The sequence below is a fragment of the Halichoeres trimaculatus genome, unplaced genomic scaffold (genome assembly GCF_033239565.1).
Source record: "Halichoeres trimaculatus isolate MK-OKI-2021-1 unplaced genomic scaffold, fHalTri1.1 fHalTri1_scaffold_13, whole genome shotgun sequence".
Classification (NCBI taxonomy): Eukaryota; Metazoa; Chordata; class Actinopteri; order Labriformes; family Labridae; genus Halichoeres; species Halichoeres trimaculatus.
In genome coordinates, this window is record NW_027437191.1 from 11,499,258 (window position 1) to 11,516,357 (window position 17,100).

The window sequence follows — 17,100 nt, forward strand, 5'->3', positions numbered from 1 at the left end:
GCAAATGTAATTTATTGCATTTTTTGAAAGGGGAAACTTGCAAATCCATCAGATTGACTAGAACACAAAAGGAGGGAAAAAAAAACATCAACAGAAGTAGAGAAATAAAAAAACATCACATATCAAACAGTGACCAAAAGTAATCAACCACAAACATAAGCACTTTTTGAGTTGTTATGGCATAGACAAATGAGGGCTGGTATCAAAAATATGCTTTAAACTAAAAGAACAAAAAAACATTCAAAACACTGCTTTTTTGATCGCGCGTTTTCGTTACACTGAGCGAGTAGGTATGCTAGACATCAATGTTTTCCCTCTGTTTTTGGGTCAGCTGTTTTGAAATAATTTTAGATTTCATTTTGACGGCATAGTAGACTGCTAAAATCATATTCATAAAAACTTTTTTGTACAGTATTATATTTGTTACAAGCCACATTGATTACTCCAATTGACAATCATCAGTTGCACATCACTTTCTTGGTGAAAGGTGAACGACTTTTAGCACAAACTGAGCAAGCTGATAGATTTAGCATGTAAACAGGTTCTGAAGACTGTCTCTTTCAGACGTGGAAAACAAATCAGGACAATTGTCTGACATTTTGCTGACATCAAAAATCATGACAGTAAAGGGTAACACAACAAAAAGTGCATTTCATCATCAACCTCCCTGAGATCACACAGAGATCCCCCTCAGTGGAAGCCTGTTTGATATTGAGGAAGGATACCACATCAGGTCTTTGCGCTCTGGTATGAGGTGACATGGAGCTCTGGATTTAATTTTGTTTGTGTTTAATTAAAAAACATATGATAATCATATATATGATAATGTGCTTCAAGTTGTGTGAGTGAAAGGAGGAAAAGATCTCTCCATGAAGAGAAAAGTCCGGTTTTCTGTCAGCCGGTTTAGGATCTGTCTTCAGTCTCAACAGGGAGTGACCCCCTCACTGGAGTAGTGGTTTGGTTTGTCGAGGGGGTGCATCTCTGTGGGAATCAAGCTCTTGCGTCTTTTATCACTTCTCAGCTTCGAGATCATCAGGTGAAACACCTCAACTATGTTTAGGATCACTGAGAGAACCGCCATCGCCATCATGAAGATGATGAAGATGTTTTTCTCTGTGGGCCGACTTATGAAGCAGTGCACTGGAGAAGGACAGGGGTAGTCTGAAAATGAAATCTTCGTAGGCATGAGGATGAAGCCGTAAATGAAGTACTGGCCTACAAGGAAGCCGACTTCCAGAAGGATCTTAAGCAGCAGCTGGATTATATAGCTGCACAGCAGGGCACCTTTGAGCTGCACTTTGCCATGTTCGTCTGAATACTTAGGAGCTTTTGTCATCCACTTCTCACCGAGTTTCTGCTGCTGGCGTCTCCTCAGCTTGTTCTCTTTGCGGATCACCAGCAGCACATGGCCCAGGTAGATGAGCGTGGGTGTGGACACGGTGAGAATCTGGAGGACCCAGAAGCGTGTGTGGGACAGGGGGAAGGAGTCGTCGTAGCAGGCGTTCTTGCAGCCGATGCTTTTTGTGTTACAGTCCATGTTCCCCTGCTCGTCCCCCCAGATCGTGTCCACACCGGCAGCAAGGATGAAGATCCTGAAGAGGAAGAGGACGCACATCCAAACCTTCCCCACCACCGTGGAGTGAGATTGGACCTTGTCCAACAGGTCTGATAGAAAGGACCACTCCCCCATGATGACGGCCTGCAGAGAGACGACAAATCAACATGATGACATGATGAGCTGGGACAAATCAAGTGATAACATTTAGGACTGACAGAGACTCTTGGGCCCCGTTTACAAGACAACGTTTCATCTGAAAACGCTAAAACGCAGTGAAAAAAATCTGCGTTTACACGGAAACGCTGAGGGACTGAATACACTGTAGTAAGCATGTCAGGCCTGTAGGTGGCGCTATAACTGTCTTGTCCAGAAGCTGCTTTCGGGAGGTCTCCACTGAAGAATAGTTAAGCCGATCATCTGGTGTATTGGTGAATACTAAGTGAAAAACTGGAGCAACAGATGCTCATTTTGTTAAAGACAGTCAGCAGATTCAGCAGATTGAGCAGCACAAACACAACATGGTAGTTTGTGACGATCGTAACGACGGTACTGTTGTACTGTTGTATGCGCTTGCGCGAATTGGAGAGTGATGTCACTGTTTCCACTGAAAATGGCGGCTTACTGTTCACACAGCAATGGTGTCTGCAGCGTTTCAGAAAAATTCCACTCTGGAGGCTGTTTTTAAGAGGCAGTTTACACGACAATGGTATTAGGGTTTAGGGTTTTCAGTGGAAACGCTGACGTCACACTCCACTTCGCCTGAGCACATACAACAAGACAGCAGTACTGTTGTTACGATCATCGCAAACTACTGTGTTGTTCTTGTGCTGCTCAATCTGCTGTATCTGCTGACTGTCTTCAAAACAAAGTGAGCATCTGCTGCTCCACTTTTGAACTTAGTATTCACCAATATACCAGATGATCTGCTCAACTCTACTTCGATGGAAATCTCTCAAAAGCGACTTCTGGGCAAGAGAGTTATAGCACCACATACAGGCCTGGCATGCTTACTACAGCGTTTTTAGTCCATCAGCGTTTCCTCATCAACGCAAATTTTTTTCACCGCGTTTTAGCGTTTTCATATGAAACGTTGTCGTGTAAACGGGGCCTAAAAGTTGCGTTTTAGGTCGGCTGAAAAGCCGTTTCCGTATACACGAGGCTGAAACACAAGAAAACTTTTGCGTTTCACCCTAAAACCGTTGTCATGTAAACAGCCCCTTGATTTATAAAAAAAAAATTAAAGGTAGGAAAGATAAATTTTCTTTATGTATTAAGTTTTGACACATAGAGTGAAATATCTCTTGACTAAAAAATATATATATTGTAAAAAAAAAATATATATATATATAGCTTAATCATAACACATATATATATATATATATATATATATATATATATATATATATATATATATATATATATATATATATATATATATATATATATATATATATATATATATATATATATAGAAAAGGAGAAAATGAGAACTGGATTTATTTTCCAGTTTATGAAGGTAAAGTTTATAAGTAAGGAAAAATATTCTGAAACATTCAGATAGAAACTATAAAATGTTAGCCTGAATGAGATGCATGGCTGTAAATATCAGAAAAATCCCTTTTAAAGTAAGGTCAAAATTTGAAAAACAAAAAAAAAACAAAAAAAATCTATGATATCTATGGAGCAAAAAAATTCAATAGCTGAAATGAAAAAGTAATGAAAGGAGGGCAGGGATAGATAATCAGATATTAGAAAAATAATTCTTAAATCAATATCTGCCTGGTTTCAGAGGCATTAAAGACAGAAGAATACAATATGTGAGTTAGTTTTTACAGAAAAAAACAATTGTAGGAAAAAAATTTAGGATTTAGGATTTTAATTGCCAGCAAAACTTAGACTGCTTGGAGTCAATACTAAATTACTAAAATTGTATTTCTATACTCCAACATACAAGTTACCTGTTTGTTGTGATCAATAAGATGGTGTTACTTTAAGAGATTCAAATCTGGCTCTCTGTAAGTTCACCTGATAAAAATGAATCACCAGATTAAATCAAGGTGTGCACCTTAAATACAACTGTGTTTTATGACATCAGGAAGGAAAAAAAACACATTTAATACATAATGAGAAAATATTTCTTGACTCATTTTTTGTATGAAACCAACTAACACAATTTTTTTAATCAGTCAAACCAATCCATTTTATCCACGTATTTTTTCTTATCAATATTTTATGCTGCTCTCAATAGTTTGACTAATCACATTTGGGTAAATTATGGACTCCTGCAGTTAAAACAGATTCTTTATCAGCGTTCATCCCATCAAACGTGACATTAAATATAATAAGTGAAACGTCTCAATCGACTATTGTGAATTTAAATTGTCGTCAGAGTAATGCCTGTTCCTACCTTGTTAATGAGTCGTCTTCAGTCACTCTGAGTGTGTCGGTTTGTCTCTGTTTCTCTCACTTCCTTCTTATAAATCCTGCTGACACTGCATTATTTCACTCCCACTACCCTCCCTAAAAATAAGACCTCTTCCCCACCCTTCAGACGTGTGGAAATGGACTCATAAGGTCATATTTTCACCAAATCAGTCGTATCAGTCATACTTTTTCGCTGCCTGCATCCAGCTAGCCAAAGTATCCTGAGAGATTGAAGCCGAGAACAGCTCCACTTTTTGTCTTTAAAAAATGTTATGTTTTTTTTTTTTTTCATTTGATGTATAACTGCAGTTTCATTAAAAACACAAAGTCATCTGACATGTTTGGGGCTGTAATCCTTGGTTACACTCTCTTGGGGTAAAAGAAGATCCTGTTTTTCAGGGATTACGTCAGCATGTTCTGTCTCCATTGTGAGACACAGATCAGTCCCTGGTCTGCTTCAATTTAAGATCTCTATAGTACCTAATCTTTTTGGCTCGGTTTTTTTTTTTTTTTTTTTTTTTTATTTATTTATTTTTTTTAATCAATAAACAACATCAGTCTATACTTTAAATCTGCCAAGTTAGCATTAGTTAACAAGTAACTTGTGCTATGGTATTTAACATGGGGCAATCTCTGGTTGTGACCAATGATTGAGAAGCACTAAAAGTTGTGACAGCTTGAGATTGCTGAGGTGAAGTTTCGGAAAGGATCACGTATCAACCGTCCCCTCTAGCTGACCTTCTCCCTCTTTGGGCTTTGTCATCTGATTTCCTAGGGAAAAAAAAGTAAACATGAAAGCACTTTCCAGAAGTAAAACTAGGAGAGAAGTCTTCACATCATACTGAGACTGGGGGTGGCTGACCAAGCAGCTGCTTGTGCTGCTTTAGGGTTAGAAATTGCTGAATATGGTCATGAGAGGATTTCATGTTAATTGAAATCAGCAAAGAGCACACATGAGACCAGGTATCCAAGCACAACCATTTTTCAAGAAGTCAAAATGTGAAGTGACCTATGACTGTTTTTTAGACCATTATGTGTGTCAGAATCTGCTTTTCAATTCCTCCCTTGCTGCCTTTTAACAGTCAAATTTAATAGTGTATTTCTGCAACATGCCCAGTTGGCTATGGCTGCCTTTTGCAGCAGCTCTCTCTTCTTTGTCCGTTTCTTATAATTTTTTCGTCTCTTTTTCGTCATCTTTGTATTTGGAGTGGATCATTACTTTGTATGGCTCATTTGTTGGTCATGGACACCAAACTTTTTGTGGCTTCAGTGATATTTTTACTACTTCTGCTCCTGTGTTTGTCTGGAGATCCTACATGTAACCATGGCTGCATTGTTTACATGTAAAATCAGTTGCAAGCAGCCTGTAGCATGTCAATGCTAACTGGTGTAAGGCCTGATGTCTTCCCACAAGGTGAGGACGACGTGCTGGTTCTCAGGTGTGTTCTCAGAAGTGATGACATGGCCCTGTTCTTCCATCCATTTTTGGGAACGTAAGATCTATCACCAGTAAGATGGACAACAGAGGGAATACCAGAGGGCAGAGTAGCATCATGCTATTCACAGACATGGCTAATGGAGCTAACACCAGACACCAATGCCACAGACTGAACAGACTGCTGAAGAAGCTCAGTCCTGGACCCTGTGGAGGTGGAGGCTGGCTGAACTGGACAATGATGGACAAGCTGTCATCATCTATTTTCTTAGGGATCTTTTTACACTTTCTATACACTTTCTTACTTTTGTTTTCTTGATTGCTGCTGTGACTTCAATTTTGTGACTTCTAGATTGTAAAATTTACATTAAAAAAACTTAAAATTATTTCATTATACCATGATAAAAGTTTTTCTATACATAAATTTTGGCCTTTGAAAAGTGTGTTCATTTAAATTCTCTAAGGACTGGTGAAGGCTACTTTTGCATTAATTGTTGAATCAATATGGTTTCTACAGAGGTGTTGGGGGAGCTCAAGTTGCTTTTACCCTCATCTTGTCAGAGTTCCTGGGTCTGGTGTCTCTCATCTCACTCCTAATGATACCTCATAGATGCTCTTTGGGGTTCAGGTCCAGAGAGTTGGGGGCTAATCAACCATAGTAACGTCACGCTCATTTAACTAACTTTTGGCCCTTTTGGCATTGTGGGCAGGAGCCAAGTCCTGCTGGAAACAGAAATCAACATCTCTGTATAACTTGTCAGCACAAGTAGAGCTTGAAGTGCCCTAAAGTTTCCTGGTACACATCTGCATTGAGTCTGGACTTCAGAAAACCCAGTGGACCAATAGCAGCAGATGACATGGCAAACCCAAAGCAGCACTGACCGTTGGGACTTTACTCTGGACTTCAAGCAGCTTGAATACTGAGCCTCTCTTCCTCCAAACTCTGGGTCCTTGATTCACAAATGTAATAAAAAATAACTTACATAGGGCGCTGATGGCCTAGGGTCACGCCCTATGAAGTTTGCCCTTGAGTGGGTTGAAAAATAAGGCTCCTCACAAAACCTTTAAGCGAAAGACATCTGCTGCTCAGTTAACAAAACGCCCATATTCATGTCCAGCCATTAGTAAAGAAAACAGACTGTTTGTACCGACAGGGCAAAAAATCGATTTGTGGTATGCATGAGCGACAGCATTAAATTTAGCATTTAATTCAGTGGTGGTAGACCCCATCATTAAAGGCGCTAACTGCAGGATTACAGCACCTGTTCCACTGTTCAAAGGTGGACAACCCTTTGGAAAGATGGGAATGTGTACCTGCATCGCTTTCATACTAACGCTGTAACCATACGGGCCGTTCCATAACGGTACATTGGAACTAATGCTCTTATTAGTGTATTTATAAACAAACATCCATACAGGCCCTGGTCATGGGACAAACCAAACGAGTCTTGATGTCTTTGTTTGAGCAACAAAATCAAACCAAGCAATCTAGAAGAGGGTCAATGATGTTATTTCTACGTACTGTGGAGGAGTCACAGCATGCACAGTGTTCCCTGAAATTATGACCAAGGACCTAAATGCATCAGCATATTCCTAATAATTGACCAAGACAAAGTCCATGTTTTTCTGATAACATTGCTGTGATTAGGCAAACAGTCATACATACAGAGTCTTTAGCTGTGAAAGGTTTACACAACCGAAAGGCTTGATGTGCTGCTGCACAATTGCTACTAGACCTGAGTGCAGCGTTTGAAATGGTCAACCATGAAAATCTTTTTAACAGACTTCACAGTTTTCCTGGCCTTACTAAAACTGTTTTTAACTTGTCTGAACCCTAACTCGCCAACAGGGAGTTTTATACAAGTATGAGTGAATGTCAAAAAGTCATAAGGTAAGTTGTGGTGTTCCCCAGGGCTCGGTTGTAGGTGTGACTCGGCATCAACATCCATACCTATACATGGCCACGTCTCCTATTAACGTGGAACCAACTGACGCTCTTTTTAGCTTTGCTTTAAATCATAGATGGAAAAGACTTTTTATATCTCATCCAGGACAGAGTACAGGTTTTAGCCAGTGGCCCTGGAGCTCAGAGAGAGAAACTCAACAGCAAACTTCAGCTACTTGTTCTCACCCCATCAGCAGGGACAGAACCTCAGTGAAATGTTTGATTCAGATTTAAATTTGCGCCACATGTATAAAATCTGGTAAAAATGGCGTTTTATCACCTGAAGAACATTGCCAAGGTACAAAAGTTTGTCTCTAAAGCCAGTTTTCTTAACTGCGAAAAAAAAAAAAAAAAAAAAAAAAAAAAACCTTTAAATCCAGTTTTATTCAAACTTATTTAACTATTTGCTTATTTCACAGGTTCTAATTTTGATCTCATTTTAAGCCACACACACAGACACACATTTATATATATATATATATATATATATATATATATATATATATATATATATATATATAGTTATATATATATATATATATAGTTATCAAGAAAGTTATTTTTAAATTTCATTGTAGCATCTTATTTTTATTGCATTAATCTTTTAGCTTTTTATCATCATATTCATTTATTTTACTTTGGCTAGTTTAGTTTTTTTATCTTGAGTTTTAACATCTTAATCTGCTGAATTTAATTGATAATTGATAAAACACCACAGAAGAGTCAGAAAAAGGAGAGAAACCACAAAGGGGATTGTGGCAGCTGGCCTGGTGATGAAGTTCATCTTAACAATCAAAACTGAGATCTACATGTACTGTCTGTGACCCGTCTCCCACTCCCACTGGACAGGAGCCATGATGACCAACAGCAGGAGGTGGTGTCACTTCTCTCTGCAGCCTGTCTGTCTGAAGGTCAGCCTCTGCTACAGCATCATGAGGTGACTCAAATGGGTGTTACAGCCCAAAACAAAAAAAAACAGGAGATCACCACGACACAAACAAAACAAAACTGTGGACGTGGAAAATGTGTATGGTTTTCCTGAAGAAAAAGCACAGAGTGTTTAAAGCAACGTAATCGAGACACTGGGTCATTACAGTGACACAACCACAAATAAGAGGAATGGACAGAAACTAACTCGAGCACTTCCTCTGTACGTATTATCTTAGACATGCCACGTGGGTAAAACACACTTCAAGTAAAAAAAATAATGACTGAAATGTATTATCTCAACACAGCATGAAGGCATACCTGAAGTCTCAGGAACTCATCAAAGAATGTTCTTCACACACAAAACAACAGTCCCAGAGTAAAAATTTAAGTATTTATTGGGTGAAGTAGAATCATCAACAATTCATAATTTAGCCAAAAGTTACCATCTTGTTTCTGTTAGATATTAGTGTAAAGTACATATTAATACCCTGATTAAATCCATTCTTCAATATTATAATAATCTTGTTTTTTGATAAGAGTTTTCCTTCTCTGGTTTAATTCCATCCCATCGCTTTAATCCAGACAGGTAACTTTGAAAAACAGGGCCTCACAATGCTCCTTAGTCCATCTGTCCTTGGTACACTTTCAGATCTCTTAGGAGGAGCTGAAAACTGCTTATCTGCGTCTGGGTCCCAGGGGCAGTAATACTACAGCAAAGGCCAACGACCCCTGTCCCTGGACACTTTGCCAGCTCCTCTGGTGGATACTGAGGTGTTCCCAGGCCAGCTGATACATATAATCGCTCCATCATGTCCTGGGTCTACCCGGGAGTCTCCTCCCAGCTGGGGATACCTGAAATACCCCCCCAACGAGGAGTCCGGGGGTATCCTCACCAGAAGCCCAAACCACCTTGTCTTTCTCCACTCGACACTGAGGAGCACTGGCTCTGCTGCCGATCCTCTTCTGGATGTCTGAGCTCCAAACCCTATCTCTAAGACTTGGACCAGACACCCTGCAGATCTTGTCCTTTTGGTCACTTCCCACACCTCATGACCATAAGTGAAGGTTGGAAAGTAGATTGACTGGTTAAGTGAGAGCCTTGCCTTTCTCTTCACTACAACAGCATGGTGTAAAATCCATGTCAATGCTGGTGCCACCTCTATCTATCAGTCTGTCCCGCCTTTTCCCCCTCACTAGTGAATGAGACCCCTAGATACATAAACTCCTGCACTTGGGGCAAAGACTCCAACATGACCAGCAGTCCACCCTTTTCTGACTAAGACCCATGGCCACATGACGTATGGAAATGAGAAGCACACCGTCTGTTGGTGTCCATTCCCAAACTGCAGGGGGCGCTGTATCACAAATGTTTGTCCACCAGAGTACTAAACGAGAGCCGAAGAAGTTTGGCTTTGTCTACAACCCTGTTTACATCTCTGTCCCAGAGATTTTCCCAGGTTCTTCTTTTGTCATATATTTTTATTAGATTTCCTGTTATTGATGTGTGTACAGAAAAGGAAAAGACAGAACAGAATAATATCGGAACAATAACAGCAAATTCATTCACACTTGGTCACACTACCAGAACTAAAGGGCAAGACAACACACTTAATCGATATGGGGTAAGGACAAGTGGTAACGCAGAAATGAAGAGAAAGGGGCAGACAAGAGAAAATTAAAGGAAGAGAGGAAAGGAGAAATACACATCTTTATATGTAATTAAATTGAAATAATAATAATAAAAAAAATAAGTAAATGAATAAATACATAAAAACAAAATCCGCAAATTAGTAGTTCATTGGTTTTCGGCTTCAGATAGCAATGTAAAGCAGAAGGTCGTCTGCATAAAGAGATAATTTATGAGAAAGGCCAAATCGAGAAATCCCTTTGAATTTATCTGCATATCGAAGCCATGGGGCTAAGTGTTCGACTCAGGTTCTTTTCACTAATTCCTCTTCTCTGCCGAGAGTGGCCCCAATTTCACACTATGAATTATTTACCACTCAGTTATCACGTTGATCTCCTTATGAAGAGTCATACAGATGCCTGTATTTCTGCACTTCGACTATTTCCGCCATCGTGTCTGCGCGTCTCCATTCAGCAGGTCAGAAATTTTCATGTGTGCAAGGCGAGGAAATTTTCCACAAGAAAGGGTCTGTGCAAGGAGGCATAAGTAGGAAAACAACGTCATTCATCTGCACGAAGCCACACAGACCCCGCAGATGTCACACATAAATCAGCCTTTAGAGGTGCTGATCTTCATCCAGGCTGCGTCACACTTGGCTACAAAGTGCCCCAGTGCAAGCGGGGGGTCTGTGTTCTACGAGGCCAACAGGACCACATCACCTGAAAAAGCAGAGATTAGATCCTGAGACCCCCAAACCTGACTCCCTTGGCCCCTTAGTTTTGCTTAGAAATCCTGTCCATAAAAGTGATGAACAGAACTGGTGACAAAGGGCAGCCCTAGTAGTTTCACACCCTGACTGGAACAAGTTCGACAAACTGTTTTCAATACTAACCAAAATCTCGCTCAGAAAAATATAGAGAACCAATAACCCGTAGCAGTCGGTCATCAACTTCATGTTCCTTTCCCAGAGCACCCACCATGGAAGGACACGGTCAAAAGCCTCTTCCAGGTTCTCAAAGCCCATGTGGACTTGTTGGGCAAACTCTGATGCCCCGAGCACACTGTCAAGGATATAGAGCTGATCCAGTGTTTCATATTATATTAAAATATATTTGAGTTCGTGAATGCTGATCATCACACTTCGAACTATAACTTCCAGTCTCACACGTCCCACACAAACCTCCCGGCTTTGTTTCACAAAATGAAGTGTTGTAATCTCATATCTTCCCTTTCAGACTCAAATTATCATTTTCCAAACAGGGTGTGTGTGTCTGAGAATAAAAATCGCACACACCCTGTTTCTTCCTCTTTTCTCACGCAAACCTCACACCTCCAAGTGCAGGTGTGAGGTTTGTGACACGTCTATCAAACTGGGAGGTAACATTGGTCTCCAGTTTGACCTTTGATGGAAAAGTAGGAGTAGGGGCGTCTTTATGGGAACTCAATGTGATGAAACATTTTCATTAGAGTCATCAGAAACATCACGAGTCCGAGAAAGGAGAAGCTGAACTGTGTGCGTGGCGATATGTGTGTGTGTTGATATGTGTATGTATGTGTGTGCGCGCATGCGTGCGTGTGTTTGAGTCAGAACAAACCCACTGCATGTATTTAAGTCTCTTCCTGGTCTGGAGATCAGGTCTCTGGATCTGCCCTGGTGGGCTCAAGTACAGTCTGAATCCTGACAGGTGAGTACTTCAAACACTTCACAACATTATTTCGTTAACTTCTCATGTGACATTTTGAAAGTTTGGTCAAAGCCAGTAGCTTGTTCTGTTTTTTATTGTTGCAATCTCTGAACATAAAGTAAAAATCTTTAATATTTTTTCTATTTAAATCTAAGAATGAAATGTTTTTGTGTTTTTATTTGTGTTTAAACTGAATTTGGATTAAGTAACTCAAAGGCTGACTGGTATCTGACATTGGCCATTCTTTTAAGGTTTGGGGGTGTAAATGTCCAAAAGATGCAAAAACTCTTGACTTTGCTTCATGACAGTGTTTGTGCAGGAGTGAGGCAGGCTATGATGGCTGCAAAACATCTTTAAGGGGTTCAGTGCTTCCTGTGAAAGTTCTTGTTTTTTGTCAGACAGAGACAACAACGGTTTTAGACACCTCTCAAAACACTAGAGTTGTCTTCAACTGTCAGTCTGGTTGTGTGTTTGTGAAATCACCAAAACCAAGGAGACAAACAACTCCTGTATTCTTTGAGTTAAATGACTGTATCTGTCATTGAAGTCTGGTGTTTCTGATATCATCACCCTGTTAAAAAATAATGGCCTCAGTCATTTTGTGAGGGAAATTAGCTTTTGGCTTAAATTATCTCTTGATAAAGCTGGCCATCTCTTGTAAAATCGCTTAAATCTCTTTGGTTAAAAGGATCATGCTCTTTATCCCCTATAGGACAAAGGCCTATGCCAAGAGAGTGAATTAGGCCATTTTATTTCTAGCCAAGTCATAATTTTGGATTATTTTGGATAAAATGTGTGAGTAGGAAAATTTAAAGAGCTTTCATGATGGTGGTTGCTTTAAAAAGAAATAGAAACTTAAGTGCAGAAGAAGCTGTAAACATGATTCTTGAATCAGTTTCTACTGGTGAGTGATTAGGTTCACTATCATAAAGGCTAGGGTATGATGTGTAGTAATTCAGTCTAAATTTCACAAGTTATAGTTTAACTACAAACCTAGCTGCTTCTAGCAAGTGACCTATTCCTGGCTAGCCCACTTATTTCTGTAACCAAAAATAAAATAGCACAAGGAAACGATACCCCTCAAAGTTTTAAAATGAAAGAAATGTTTTGGTCTTTTTGGTAGGAGTTGTATGAGTATTCATACTCAGCGTATGATTCACCTGTCATTTGTTTAGTTTAGGTTGGAGTTATTTACATTTTGAGTTTGCTTTATGGAATTAAAGGACAGGTAAAGGTCAGGTTTCATGAAGTTGTCATAACTGGATGTTGGAAATGGGTTAGGTTCAATAAAAAAACAGCAAAGAAGACCCGGAGAATTAAGGAAAGGGACTACCTTCTGATCAATTTGATTTACTTGACATTTGTTAAATTTAACTCAGTCTAATTTAAGTTTGGAGTTTGCACTATGGAATGAAAGGGCAGTTTAAGCCAGGTTTAAGGTTGCCTAAGTCAGACTAGAGTGTTCGAAAAACTGGCCTGAGTCACTTTATTCTTTAATGTTACATGATTGACACACAATACTCTCTGCATGTCAACAGTTATCCAATGTGGTGGGCCTTTTTGATTGGAATGATTAATAAATATCATATGCTCCAAATTTTGTCAAGTTTTTTGAGTTTTCACAAAAACTTGAAAAAACGACTTAGGTCATTATTTTTATAAGCTAGCGATATGTTGTCAGACACATTGAGGTGCTTTTCTACTGGAGGCTGGAGGATCTTTTAGTTCCAGGTAAACACAATGGCCTGTTGTTTTTCTACTTAACCACTGCAGAGACACATCCACACTATTAGGCTCAAAGGAGACGATCAATTATTATACCAAGCCAATCATCGCTGGGTGTCATCTTATTGTGGAGTCAGTCAGTAACTAAAAAAAGATGATTATATGGTTGAACAAATCTTCAGTTAGAAATGTTAGACTTGAGTTGGCATTGTAATTAACTTAACCCACAATGCACTGCTGCAAACCCCCTGCAGGTGCAGCTTCAGTAGTTAACCATTATCAATCACAGTTTTCACCATATGGTTTTTAACATTTCTTTTATTTTTTCATTTTGAAAACAGTTTAGCCATTTTAGCATTCAGTGCAGTCCTTACAAGTGTGTTGGTTCATTCATTCATTTCTATTCATTCATTCAGTTCAATTCAATGACAGATTTTTCAAGATTTTCTGGCTCAATATTTTAAATGCCACTCTATAACAACTGAGCAGGCCTCAAAATGATTCCTGTTTAAATATTGTTTCTTCTTTCCTTCTAGGTAGCTGCACCTATATGCTTTGCTTGTAGGTGGTAGCTCAAATGCTTCAGTGGTGTTTCAATTTTCCTTTGTATTAAGTGAAAATTACTTTTAAGTATTGCACAACAAAGGAGATAAATAAAGAGGAATTTTTTGAAACCAGGCATACAAATAATGTTCAGAAGGACCAGACTAAACTTTTACTGAACTCAGATTTGATGACGTTTAAGTTCAGAAATGTAAAGCTTTTATTCTGTTTCCCAAAGAAGACCTAATTTAGGTTTAATTTCAGCATATTGGCAGCAGATACTCGGATAATAAATAAATAAATAAATTAATTAGAAATAAATAAATAAATAAAAACACATTTCTTCTTCCCTAACTCACTGTGTGGTGTGTTTGTCCCAGACGCTGATTTGCAGTCATGGGGGACTGGTCCTATCTATCTGCTCTGCTCGACAAGGTCCAGTCTCACTCCACAGTCGTGGGGAAGATCTGGATGAGCGTCCTCTTCCTCTTCAGGATCTTCGTCCTGGGAGCTGCTGCTGACAAAGTATGGGGGGACGAGGTATCCGAGTTCTACTGTGACAGCCATGAACCAGGCTGCAAACACGCCTGCTACAACTGGATGTTCCCCATCTCCTACGTCCACTACTGGGTGCTGCAGATCATCTTTGTGTCAACACCCACACTGGTGTACCTGGGCCATGCTGTGCACATCATCCACAAAGAGAAGAGGATGATGGAGCAGCTAACAGGTCAGTCCATAAATCAATAAATCAGTCATTTATAATGGGCATCATTTGAGTCAGGATGTGTCAGGTTTGGGGGATGTAAGGAGGATGAAGACAGGCTGTGTTGACATTTGTTTTCTGTCGATCAGGTGAAGGTGTGGCGAAAAAGCCCAAGTACATTGACGACAGGGGGAAGGTGAAGATTAAGGGAATCCTTTTCTGCACCTACATGACCCAGCTGGTCTTTAAAATCCTGCTGGAGGTGGGCTTCACCGTGGCTCAGTTCTACATCTTCGGCTCCATCTTCATTGTCCGTTTCTTCAAATGTGAGCAGACTCCGCCCTGCGCACGCTCCACCGGGGCCCAGTGCTACATTTCACGTCCCACGGAGAAAACAATTTTCATCATCTTCATGCTGGTGGTGTCGGGGCTGTCGGTGCTGCTGAATGTGGTGGAGATGATATACTTGCTGCGTAACCGCAGCAGACACCGCAGGAAGAAGCTGTCAGCGCAGCAGCAGGTGATCATGTCTAAGCAGAGCTCTTCAAACCCAGAGTGGGGGGGCGGGGCTAGCAGGTATTATGGGTATCCTCTGCTTCCTGTTCCTACTGCAGGACTGACAGGTGAGGAACAGCACAAGGACATGGACTGGAAAGAGAAAGACACCTGATGGAACTTGACTCCAAACTTGTGTTTTTTTTTTTTTTTTAGCAATTTACCTTTTTTTTTTTTTCTTCCTCAGAAAAATCTATCTGAGATAACCTTTTTAATCCTTCATTTATTAACACAAGAACTGCCAACATTTTTTTGTCATAACTTTTCAAAATAAAGAAATAAAACTGTGAAGGTCTCTGACTTTTCCTTAAAGTGGCTATATTTTAATGTGCAGTTAATTTTACACAGATTACACTTACGGAGCATAAAGAAACACTAAATCTGCCAGTTTTAGCTATAAGTGGTCATATTGACCTCTTTGTTTTGGTTCCTCTGAGTGCCTAGCAGTTGAGAAAGACAACAGTTGCTCAGGTGTTGGGGATGCTGCAGGCTTCGGATGGTGGTGAGTCAGGTCATGACAACAGGATGTCAGAGATAAATATGTTTTTAAACCTGTTGCTGATTCTTTAGAGAGACATGCTCACAGAGGAGCTGTGTGAATTACTTCATAAGATGCTCGGACGAACCAATTAAATGTTTTGAATCAAACTGCCAAAATGACCGCTCAAGGCGACTCCAGTGTCAGCAGCAGGGTGTCTTCTCATTTTGTTGCCTTGATTCCTTTCCTTGTCTCCTGCCTGACCCTGTATACCCTTTTCCTCCTCCACCTCTGAGTTGCCCCTCAAAAAAGTGCTCTCGAAGAACAAAATCTATTCAGGAGGATGTGTTAGTGTTTTTTTCTATGTTTCATAAGGGGGGAGAGGAGACTTTTTTATTATTAATAAAACATCCTTAACATCCAAATCATTCGCAACCTAACCCTAACCCTAACCATTTCATTGTCTCCATAATGCATGGTGTTTTACACCATCCACTTTATGAGGCACACCTGTCCCACTATTCGTTTACACAAATTGCTAATCAGCCAATCACATGGCAGCAACTCAATGTATTTGGGCATGTAGACAAGGTCAAGACGATCTGCTGCAGTTCAAACCAAGCATCAGAATGGAGAAGAAAGGTGATTTAAGGGACTTTGAACGTGGCATGGTTGTTGGTGCCAAACGGGCTGGTCTGAGTGTTTCAGAAACTGCTGATCTACTGGGATCTTAACCCACAACCATCTCTAGGGTTTACAGAGAATGGCCCCAAAAAGAGAAAATATCCAGTGAGCAGCAGTTCTGTGGACCAAAATGCCTTGTTGATGCCAGAGGTCAGAGGAGAATGGACAGACTGGTTGGAGCTGATAGAAAGGCAACAGTAACTCATATAACCACTGGTTACAACCGAGGTCTGCAGAAGAGCATCTCTGAACACACAACACATCTAACCTTGAGGCAGATGGACTACAGCAGCAGAAGACGACACCGGGTGACCCTCCTGTCAGCTAAGAACAGGAAACTGAGGCTACAATTCACACAGCAACACCAAAACTGGACAATAGAAGATTGGAAAAATGTTGCCTGGTCTGATGAGTCTGGATTTCTGCTCCACATTCAGATGGTAGGGTCAGAACTTGGCGTCAACAACATGAAAGCATGGATCCATCCTGCCTTGTATCAACGGTTCAGGCTGCTGCTGGTGGCGTAATGGTGTGGGGGATATTTTCTTGGCTCACTTTGGGCCCCTTAGTACCAACTGAGCATGGTTTAAAGTCCACAGCCTACCTGAGTATTGTTGCTGACCATGTCCATCCCTTTATGAGCACAGTGTACCCATCTTCTGATGGCTACTTCCAGCAGGATAACGCTCCATGTCATAAAGCTGGAATCATCTCAGACTGGTTTCTTCAACATGAAAATGAGTTCACGGTACTCACAGTCTCCAGATCTCAATCCAATAGAGCTCCTTTGGGATGTGGTGGAACA

General features: G+C 40.2%; 2 protein-coding genes across 2 annotated transcripts; one reads left to right on the top strand and one right to left on the bottom strand.

Moving 5' to 3' along the window:
- Positions 1–35: 35 nt before the first annotated feature.
- LOC141801786 (gap junction Cx32.2 protein-like) lies at positions 36–4,044 on the bottom strand. Its single transcript, XM_074685050.1, has 2 exons — positions 3,966–4,044; positions 36–1,699 (listed from the first exon to the last, which is right to left on the bottom strand). Exon 2 carries the CDS (start codon positions 1,688–1,690, stop codon positions 923–925), a length of 768 nt encoding a protein of 255 aa, XP_074541151.1. The 5' UTR covers positions 1,691–1,699; positions 3,966–4,044; the 3' UTR covers positions 36–922.
- Positions 4,045–11,540: 7,496 nt separating this feature from the next.
- On the top strand, positions 11,541–15,273 carry LOC141801873 (gap junction Cx32.2 protein-like). The gene is made up of 3 exons (XM_074685180.1): positions 11,541–11,604; positions 14,253–14,602; positions 14,728–15,273. Exons 2-3 carry the CDS (start codon positions 14,269–14,271, stop codon positions 15,246–15,248), a joined length of 855 nt encoding a protein of 284 aa, XP_074541281.1. The 5' UTR covers positions 11,541–11,604; positions 14,253–14,268; the 3' UTR covers positions 15,249–15,273.
- Positions 15,274–17,100: the final 1,827 nt, after the last annotated feature.